General features: G+C 38.3%; 2 protein-coding genes across 4 annotated transcripts in view; one reads left to right on the top strand and one right to left on the bottom strand.

Annotated features, from left to right (window-relative positions):
- The window catches only part of dcaf8 (DDB1 and CUL4 associated factor 8), a 10,579-nt gene extending 7,291 nt beyond the window's left edge, over positions 1–3,288 (top strand). Inside the window, exons 11-13 of the mRNA XM_014007483.1 lie at positions 557–676; positions 942–1,058; positions 1,180–3,288. Coding sequence (XP_013862937.1) covers positions 557–676; positions 942–1,058; positions 1,180–1,287 — 345 coding nt within the window. The 3' untranslated portion in view covers positions 1,288–3,288. The remainder of the gene's footprint in view (positions 1–556; positions 677–941; positions 1,059–1,179) is intronic.
- Positions 3,289–4,013: 725 nt separating this feature from the next.
- ndc1 (NDC1 transmembrane nucleoporin) overlaps positions 4,014–10,498 on the bottom strand; it is a 10,000-nt gene continuing 3,515 nt past the window's right edge. Inside the window, exons 8-18 of one of the 3 annotated variants that reach the window (XM_014007480.1) lie at positions 10,227–10,359; positions 8,142–8,234; positions 7,974–8,055; positions 7,721–7,882; positions 7,377–7,628; positions 7,129–7,244; positions 6,648–6,698; positions 5,539–5,602; positions 5,344–5,444; positions 4,850–5,010; positions 4,014–4,765 (exon numbers count right to left, since the gene is read on the bottom strand). In XM_014007480.1, coding sequence (XP_013862934.1) covers positions 4,702–4,765; positions 4,850–5,010; positions 5,344–5,444; positions 5,539–5,602; positions 6,648–6,698; positions 7,129–7,244; positions 7,377–7,628; positions 7,721–7,882; positions 7,974–8,055; positions 8,142–8,234; positions 10,227–10,359 — 1,279 coding nt within the window. In that variant the 3' untranslated portion in view covers positions 4,014–4,701. The remainder of the gene's footprint in view (positions 4,766–4,849; positions 5,011–5,343; positions 5,445–5,538; positions 5,603–6,647; positions 6,699–7,128; positions 7,245–7,376; positions 7,629–7,720; positions 7,883–7,973; positions 8,056–8,141; positions 8,235–10,226; positions 10,360–10,498) is intronic. The other 2 variants (XM_014007481.1, XM_014007482.1) reach the window with 2 other exon arrangements.

The raw sequence follows: 10,498 nt of genomic DNA, 5'->3' as shown, positions 1-10,498 counted from the left end.
AGTTAATGCTTAATTTAATTTAAAAAAATAACTGAACTTTTTTTCTTTTCTAATTTTTTGTTATCTAGTCTTAAAGGTCTTTAAAGGTTACCTCGACAAATTTGAGAGAAAAACGTGGCTAACAGGCTATTAGCATAATCAACATGTTTCAGTCTTTGTATTAGTAGTATTGATCATATATTTGCAAATAAACTGACAGGAAAAATGGAAAAGCTAGCTGTTTCTGTTGTGAATATAAAACCCCCAAAATTAAATCTTATTTTAGCTTTGGTCGAAGCTTCAACAAGCCGCATGTGGCCCCAGAGCCGCAGGTTGCAGACCCCTGCATTAGGACAAATGGTGTATTTTAGGTAGTTTCAGTATTTTATTTTTTCAGGTTTTACATGGATATTATTCTTTTCAAAAATCAGAAAAATAGTAAAACCTCTCTAAAATGTGGTCTAAGGTTTCAGCTATTTTTATTTCCCAACCAGTCTTGAGTTTACATTTCATGATGGGTTTCTGCAGTGTTGTATTGTCTGTTGTTTAGGGTTTTTTCTACTTTTTGTTATTCCAGGTGAATTGCCTGGAACCACATCCCCATCTGCCAGGTATGGCCACCAGTGGGTTGGACCATGATATCAAACTGTGGGCCCCCACAGCTGAAACCCCCACAGGACTCAAGGGCCTAAAAGAGGTACTTGTCCCTGACTTCTTTTGTAAAGATCTTTTTTTTTCTCTCAGGATATAATTGACTCACAAAACTAAAGAATGTGACATTAACAACATTTTGTTGAGATGCAAGCTGTACACCTCTCTATAAACACGACCTTCCTAATGTAAAAACTGTGATTTGTAGTTTCACAACCTTAACTTTTTGACATGCGGTGTCTTCTCTATTGCTCTTATTGCACTTGGTATTTCTTTATTCATGCAGCAAACATTTTGTTGTGTTTCTGAAGGTGATGAAGAAAAACAAACGGGAGCGGGATGACGACAGCTTGCGCCACGGCGACCAATATGACACCCAGCTGCTGTGGTTCCTGATGAGACACATGAGGAACCGAAGACCACAGAGGGTGAGCTAATCAAGACAAGAATGTATAAAAACGTAGTTTCACTAAATTAAGGTATGAGGTTGTAAAATGGAAAAAAAAAAGGTGGCAGAAAACATTCACGCGTTCCTCTGTCGTAATCCAGACTCGCCGTGAAGGAGCAGATGAGGACACTGACGAGTCCTGGAGCTCTCCAGACTCCTCCGACGAAGAGGAGGGGGGTCCTGACCACGTCCAGTGCATGTCATCTTGAGCCACACGAACAAACACACATACGCACACATACATATACAGATATACACACACTTTATTGCCCTTGAATTGATGCTCACGAGCAAGCATTATCGACACACTGGCACACTCAGACACGGATGAGCCACAGACTCTTTTACACACACAAAAATAAAAAAAAAGAGAAAAAACTTTTCTGTAAACATACTGTTGAAGCAGAGGGACTGAGATGTTTGGCTCCTGGCTTTCCCAGCGCTGACGAGTGTGCAACTGGAGACTGCAACACTTCCAGCTTTCTAATTGTTCTTTTTTTTTTCCTGAGAGGTGAACACTTCCCTAATTTGGAGGCCCCTGCTTGCCCATCTATTGACATTCTCTGCATAGACCTGAAATGACATGCTACGTGTGTTCGGCAGCAAGTACCTCCAATTTTTCGGCAATCTGTAGTGAGCTTTAAATCACCAGCAGACCCTCCCTTCTATGTCGGTGCCACTCTTGCTCTGTGTGGATGAAGATGGGTTTAGTGGCGAGGGATCGTGTAGGCTTCTATGTTCAAACTGTTCCCTCTTTAAGATTTGAAATGTGTGCAGGAAAGCCTAGAGCTCCTTTGCTCCAATCTTTTTTTATTATTATTATTATTATGTTTTTGGAGCAGCTTCAGACACCAGTTGTGTAATTTCAATGTTTGATCCCAGAGCACCTCTACATGCTGCATCACCCAACACAGGCCCCTCCTCTTTCCGTCATTGTTGTGTGCACTTTGAATCAGGGATGCTTTCGTGTGGGACACAGACAAAACGTGCACCGTGTTTGATGTCGGGGGAGGAGCCGTTGTATTTATCGGAAAATTCGTAGTGAACTTTTCCTTTTTTTTTATTTTGGTTTTGTTTTGTTACTTGAGGTGAGATATTTTTCACTCGAGTGTTTTGTTTTTGTCTGAGGAGTTGTGGTTTCCTTTGCTTCCACCAGCCCTGTCCTCCATTTTTACTTTTCTTCTTTTTTTTTCCTTCCTCCCTAAATTAAAAAAAAAAACACATTTTTGACAAGAATTATTTGTTTCAGCTCTCGGTGAACATAAAAATTAAGAGGTAGATAGTATTCAGCTCGTGAATGGGAAAGGAATAATTCTCAGCTCTGTTGGGAAGCTGTTTTCATTTATTTCGTATTTTTTTAGGGGTCAGACCAGACCTGGATCAATCACATTTGAAACACTGCCTTTGACCCGAGAAAGATTGGAGTTATCTATTTTGGATTGTTTACTTTGTTTTGTTTTTGTTTTGTTTTTTGCCACAAGTCTAGAAGTCAGATTGTAAGACTGTTGGCAATGAAGCAAATATCTAAAATAAGTGACATTTTTGGGACAAGTGCTTGAGCCAGGTGGGTTTTTGCTGTCAGCACTTGACCTCTGCTGTGTTAAACACTGGTTAAATGAGAACAGAGGGCAGCGGGGTCAGTGTGCTTGACAGTTTTGTTTTTTTTTGTGTGAGAGCGAAAAAGTCCAGCTTTTCTCATTTTCTATGAGAACTGTAGTTAGTTGAATTTATATGTACATATATAAATATATATTAGAACTGTAAAAAATAGCGGATGCTGTTTGACTTAAAGAAAAAGATGTCACAACATTTGATTGGTATTGATGCAGAGATTTATATTCTATACTGTACACGGACAAAATACTTTTAAAATCCAGAGGAAAACAAAGTTCACATGCCCGTTTGCATTTTTCTTTCCTTAACATCGCTGTGATCAACAGACCAGCTGCCATTTCAGTTCATGCAGTTTTGATTCTACTCCTTGTTCAAGCAGGTAAAACGTTTCCTTTAAAAAAAAAATCATTACCTGGTAATTTATCATTTGAAACTGTTACACCCAGGTTTTCCTACTAGCTGTTTTTGGCATCTTGTATAGATAACAATTGAGGCTTTTGATCAGCTGTTTTTTCCCACCACTGCCTAATATTACGTTCTACAAAATCAGTTGGAAATATGTACAATTTGTGCAATAAACAAAAAAAAAGAAAAAAGAAAGCTCTTCATGTTGTCGTTTTATGGCCTTAATCTGGTCTGATTGTGGTCATTTACAATAGACTAGTTCTTTAACGTACGAGTGAAAACTCCACGTTTTAATATGCCGTCTTTGAATCAATGAGTTGTGATTACTGACAGAACATAGGGCTGCTTTTAATGTAAATTAAATCAGTTTATTTTCCTGGTTGGATCTAAAGTGATTTACCTAAAAAAAATTCAACTATTACAATTTGCTGGTTGATTTGTTTACTTGGTTTTGTCTGTTGTAGTTGATAATCATCTCAGAATAGTTTAAATTGGGTTTTGTTTGCAATATGAAATTGTGTAGAAATGGCCTTACATAGAACTAGATTTTGTTTGTAGCCTAATCCTATTAAATGTCTAAGAATACTTGGAAGAAAAATTCAGAAAAAAAATGCAGTGACCACTTATTTTATACAAAACATGTTGCTTCCCAATGCACATACAAATGTAAGGATTAAAGAAATATTAGCCCTTAAATTTAACTTAAAACCCCAAATCAGCAACTTTTTATTTTGACTTAGTTGCACTATCACAATAACTACTTACCGGCTGATGAGTAAATTGACATTGTAACTCCTGTCATTTTGCATACCTTCTAAATACTGTTGCAAGACTTGGTTCAGCAGAAAAGGTTTAAATTAAATTTATTGTGGCTACAGGTTGAGTCAAATGATTGTATAATTAAGCTGGACAGTCATACAGATGAGAATTTATTGAAAATATTTTTATTCAGCAAGTTTGAGTAGAAACTTAAACTCCTACCAGCAGCGACAAAAACCTCTTCAAATCACAACCAGTTGCATCAAATCTGTGCCAAAATCACACGACAGCCTAGTCTTGAACAGAAGGCCAAACATTCCCAACTTGTTCAAACACAAGTCTGACTGAACTGAATTCACAGTTAGACAGATGACCTGAACAAAGACTAGATCTATGAAAACATCTTCAGAACAGATTTTAAACACCTTTGAAAGTGTAGACATCAAAATAAAAACAGATGCCAACACAACCCATTTGTTCATGTACAAAATAAAACTGCTGAAAGATGAAACAAAAAAAGTGGCACAAGCAGCCCTTTGCATATTACAATTTTAAAAAGTCTTCACTTATAATACAAAAAAAAATACTTTTTTGAAAGAGCTGCTTGAACAGTGAGCTAATTCATCTTCAAAACACAAGGCTGTTGTAGTCTGAATCTGCAAGCTGCACTTCCTGTTTGTGACATGTGCATGTAATAGATCCATCCTGTCAAACAATTCACCATAATGCAGACAAGTACTGGTATTTAAAACGAGACCAGAAGTTTTCACTTGTTTCGTTTTTAGTTCATGTGTTCAAACACAGACTGTAAGAAACTAAAGGAGTTGTAGCCAGGCTGAACAGTCTCACTCCTTGTACTCCAAAAACTGCTGCAATCTTTTCCGGTGCTCTGCAGACATCTCCACAGCCCTGAGGAGTGAAATCAAATGGTATGCTTACTATGTAAACTACATTTCTTTATTAGAAAACATTTGAAATTCCATGCAGGCTTACTTTAAGTGGTCTCCAAACGTGGTTGTTATCCTGTAAAGGGCAGTCTTGAGTGTGGCCCTGAGAGCAAAGCGCAGTGTTTTGTAGGTGGAGTCTCCCATGGTGCTGGTCGACCTGACGGGCTTACTGGAGGCGTGAGGCAGCTTGAAGTGTCGGTCCACAGCCTGAAAATCAAAAGGATGCAGCTGATGCTGATGTACATACCATTTACATTAAGTTATTTGCTGCTGTCTAGTGTTGATTCTGTTATTTATTAGCATTTGAATGCATCAAAGACTATCATCTCCAAATGAACTAAATTAACAGCTTTTTGACAAAATTTTAAGGTCAAATTTAGGCTGCATGCCCACTAATTTATACCGCTTAAAAATAAATGAGTGTTGGAAAAAATAGTTAGAAATCGTGATTATATTAGTCTAAAACAAACAATTCTGAGTAGTTAGACAAATATAAGGAGCAATCTTCAATATAAAACATTTTACAGTAAAATAACGTGCCTCTTGTAAGAGTAGCATAGAGCTAAGAATGCTGGGTAATGTAGTTTGAACCACCCCAAACTGATCTTCTGTGAAGGAGGCTTGAACAAGATAAGACAGCCCTGCGGGGAGATTAAAAGAAGAAATTATGAACATCTTAGTTGTATTGTTATGATGTGCTTGATTTTAATAAAAAGAGTTTTGATCTCTTCTTACCTTCCAATGCCCAGATGTGAGCCTGACTGTCAGCAAAAAGAGCCTGACTGGAGGCTTCTGGGAGCTGCAGAACACCATGTGAGCTTGTTACAGTTCTTTAAAAAGGAACCCTGACCAAAAAGGCTTTTATGTTTGATCAACACCAGCATTAGCAGTAAATTTTATATTGTCAGTCGGAAAGTGACATCAGTTTGCAGAAACAACTCTGGTTTCTGGACCTTACAGGAGATAAATGTGTCTGCTGTCTCAGTTTGAACCTGAAGGCAGCGTAACAAGAGGAGGGATCACTAAGGACATGACTGGATATCTACACCAAGATGAAGATCAAAGAGCCGGGAAGGTGAGAGTAAAGTACAGGTTTACCTATCCAACCAGCTCCAGAAATACAAGTCAAGAAGCAAAACCTTTTAAAACGAATTGTTTGGGGTTTAAGTGTTTCTGCATCTTAAGGATGAAAAATTTTGCTTATGTTGTTGCCTTTTTACTGAAGACTTTCCCACATGACAAAAGTTGTAGTTATTGAAACTGTCAAACATGACCTAATGCAGTCATCATTTCAGACTCAAAATGTGGTAAATTTAGAATAATTTTGTGCTTCAAAAACATTTTAGTTGCAGAAAGCATTTTAATGTCTAAAAGCCTTTTAGTCAGAGTTTCTTTAAAAGACTCACTCAAATTAAGAAGTTGTTAGTTTGACATGTGTTGCTTCACTACAACATGCACTTGTACTCAGAGGAAGATGAATAAACCCAGGAAGCAAAGCACTCTATGCAGCGTTGATAGAAATCAAGCTCTAAATAGAAAGATTTGATATGATCAGAAAAGTGTTCCTAACATTTGCTTTATATAACAAGTTTCTTCAAAAGCATCAAAGTCCAAAGCAGATGTTATACGAGTTGTTAAATTTAAGCCTTTAATGAGCAAGGCTCATTGTGAATGCTAGCTGGGTGGAAAATAAATACATTAGTAATGTCTGCAAGAAGAACCAGGAGCTAAATTAGTGATGGCTCGGATGTTTAAGTTGCTGAAACCAAATAAAAATCTACTTTCTCACACAGGAGCATGCAGGAGACCCTTCATGTTCATGCACATGCTCCACACTTTCTTACCTTGGTAAACAAATACATTATCAGCACTCGCTTTGCCAAGAAACTTTTAACCTGAATGAGAAAATTATTATAAATATATTAAAAAAAACTCTTTTCACACTCAATCCTGAGCTAAGAGCATCATTCAGGAGGGGGTGTATTCTTCCAACACAGCAATGGCATGATACACTGCATAAACTGAAACCAGGTTCCTGATCACCCCCCACAGTGGTCTTTGAAAATCGTAGATGCAAATTTAAGTCTGAACAAACAAGACAAACTGTCTTAACCAGAATAAAAGGTAGATTTAGTTTAGCATGCATTAAAAGCTCATTTTCATATCTATAAAACGTGACTGTAAGGTAATAAAAGTAATTTATAATAAATAATATTGTCTGACTCCCTGAGTTTGTAAATGTGAAAAGCATTCTGTCTGGAAAGTGCTAAAAAATACAAAATAAATAAATAAACAAAACAGTATTTGATGACAGTGTATTAGCACCTGTTCTTTTCTGTTCTGAAGAAACTGAACCAGAAAACTTGGTTTGGTGGCTTCCTTCTTGGGACTGGGAACCGATGCTGGGGTAGGTTCGGGGCTGCCATTGAAAAGGGAATCTGCTGAGAAACAGAAGTCTATTGCTTAAAAACAACAATAAAAAAATATAAAATGTATCATTTAATTTTAAATCTACAAACAACCAAACAAACAAGATGAACAATACCATATGTGGGGATTCCCCCCTCTCTAACCTGTGGAAGTGGACCAGAGTTTTGGTGCTTTTCTCATGACATGTGGGCTCTGCACTGACCCGTGCCATGGTGAGCCCTGTTCCGGTGCCGCAGCGAGACGTCGCAGGGCGGGAGAAGCAAAAGGGCTGTCCAGGTCAGGAGTGAACGGTATTGTCAGCGGGCTCTGAGAGCTTCTTCCAACGGAACGGGCAAAGACTGAAGTCGGAGTTTTCATTAGAAAAGTGGGCCTTGGACTCATCATGTCTTCTGTACCTGAAATAAATGTTATGCAATGTAAAAATAATGCACCTTCCCAATAAACCACACATAGTGATTAGAAATTCTTAAGTCAAATAAGAACAGACTTGATGTTTCAGATGAGATTTTCCTTTCACTCCCATTGGACAGTGTTTTCGCTCTGCCATTGGTTGCTACAGTTTCATGATAGGCCACAAGTCTCTGAGTCAGATCAGCCAGAAGAGCCAGACACTCTTTACTTATGGCATTCCAATTATGAGGATGCCCACCTTGGAGTAAATAAGGAATAACAGGAAATTAATAAGAAGATGCTGATTACTGTAAACAACACAACCACAGTGGACTTTCATCACAACAGACCTGGCTGACTGAGACTGAAGACTTCGCTGCGTCGTGATGGAGAGTGCTGAGACAATAGTGCCAAGTCCTGCAGAGCTAGAAACTAACATTTAGGGAAAGAAAAGCCAAGATAATTAAATGTGATATGTAAAAACAAAAAAACTGACTCTAGAGGTGGAGTTTATATACCTTTAAGATCATTGGCTGCTTCTCAGTAATAACTTTGGGAAGACACTGGTGGGAATCTTCTGTAAAGGACGACTGCACAGGAAAAGTGTACACCTGTGGATGAAAGGCAACATGTCTCATTTTATTTTATAAAACTCATTAAGATAATTGAATCAAGTTGAGATTTTTCAAATCATTATTAAAAAACACCAGCACTGCTGCCCCCAGTGTTCAAAAAAACAGACAGCCATTCTGTGCCACTTTAAAATTCTGGTACAATAATTTAGCTCAGTGGGATTTTTTTTTTCATTGGAACAAAATTCTTATAACTAATACTTGTTTTTGTACTAGATCAGGTAAGATTTCAATAGAAAAAAGTGCTACACAGTAACACTGCAGTCTGATGATCAGTCAGAGAAAGTAAGAATTTTCAATCTGCCAGCATTCACAATACACCTCCTAGCTCCGTGAAGTTGTTTAGAAATCTAAACACAAAACATGAGCACATGCATTTTGTGTACAAATAAAGCACGCACGTTTATCACCTGTTTACATAGAACCGCTGCTGTAATGTGCCAGGCAGGGTTGGCAGATGGGACATGGTAAACTGTTGTTCTGTCCCTTTAAAACAACAGCTAGCAGGGCTCTAGAGTGCGACCTGATTTCTTAAAAAAATAAAAATAAAAAAGAATCCGGCCGCGCTGGTGTGACTGGATTGTTGTTCGGTGCGCCACAGCGGGACCCTGATATAAGGATTAAACGGATACTGCCTTCAACAAATCAGACAAAGTCCAGAGCTGTTTTGTCCAATCAGAGCGGAGCAGGGCGGGACTTTCAGTGAGAGCAAGTTTGGTTGAAGCAGCGGGCCGGCTCGAGTCAAGTTTCTTCAGGGGTCAGTCCTGACATCTCCTGCACTTTGCTCCTGAACTACCAGAGACTTTGGTCTGTAAAATCTAACTTTATATTAAATGTGTCCAGAATGTTATCGAACAGATCTGTCCAACTCTGTGTGAGTGTGTAAGAGTGAGCTTAAGGTGAATTAAGCTTTACCCACATCTCTCATACACAAGGTTATGAGGAAACTTTTACCAAGAAATTGTGAAATTTCATTCACAATTTTATTTAAAAAAAACAAGGTTCTTGATGTGCTAAACTTATTTATATTTAGGACCACACAGCTTTTCTGGGATAAATGTAATTTATTAAATGATCAAATATGAAGAATAAATAATTACATGAGCTGAAACCATCTAAATAATATTATCTTTTTTAAATAAAATAGTCTTTTAAAAAAGAAATCAGTCTAACAAATAAAACATTTGTATGTTTTAAGTTATTTTGCTCTGTGTGAAAGACAGATATTTGCTGGTTGGACTGGAGAGTGTGGAAAGCTGGTTTAACCAAGGCCGAAGATCCAGAAGGTCAAACTACAGGAGTTGTCCATCTGAGGGACATGTGTAGTCTAAGACATTTAACCATGAAATGTTCAGTTTGTGATGTTTATATGACATGCACCCAGCCCCTCAGCCACTTAGGTAGTTTACAAAATTTATGCAGAGAAAAAGAATAAAATAAAAACTTGGTGGACTGATTTGACTTGATGTCCTGAGACGTTGCAGCTGATAGGAGTCATAAAACAGAACAGGTGGACGTTAGATGCCCTGACACCCCTATAGATGAATGTGTTAAATGAGTGAAGGAAAATATGAGCACCTAGCAACAACCCTAGGTTCTCCCCTAAGAACCAGACCAAAATTTTATGTGCAACCCTGACTATGTGGAACTATGCCAAGTAGGATCATAATAAGTTTGTTTCAGCTGCTCTCTTCTGAAAGGGCCACCACAGCACGCTCTCTCGCCAGAACAATTGCCAAATCGTTCATGCATCATTCCTGATACAACTTGGACTCAAATTTGAAGCCTCAGGATGCTAAGACACTCACTGACCTACCATGCCAAGTAAGACTATATTGTGCCAAATAATAAAAAAGAAGCCTCAACTTATAAACAAACAATCACAAATGATTACAACAGTCACCATAATTACATTTCTAATTATACCGGACTCAATCTGTACCCGAAAGACACCTTTATCATTGCACATACCTCAGTGACAAAAATCCTGAAGAGCAGCAGTGTGATGTACCACGTGAAGAGGAGGAAGGTGGCACTGATCCAGAGGTGGTAGAGCAGGGAAAGGTCCAGCAGTCCGGCAATGCTGTCGAGGGGGTGGATGGAGCTGGAGGAAGAACAAATGGAAACCATTCAGCCATTTTTGTCACACTGGTCTTTAAAGTGTAACTTACCCCCCCTGTGAAAAGATAACTYCGCCMCAAGGCGAAATTTGAAAAATGCATCAAAGTGGGTAGGGGAGGGGG

The sequence above is a fragment of the Austrofundulus limnaeus genome, unplaced genomic scaffold (genome assembly GCF_001266775.1).
Source record: "Austrofundulus limnaeus strain Quisiro unplaced genomic scaffold, Austrofundulus_limnaeus-1.0 Scaffold42, whole genome shotgun sequence".
Taxonomy (NCBI): domain Eukaryota; kingdom Metazoa; phylum Chordata; class Actinopteri; order Cyprinodontiformes; family Rivulidae; genus Austrofundulus; species Austrofundulus limnaeus.
This window is presented reverse-complemented; position numbering and strand designations above follow the sequence as displayed.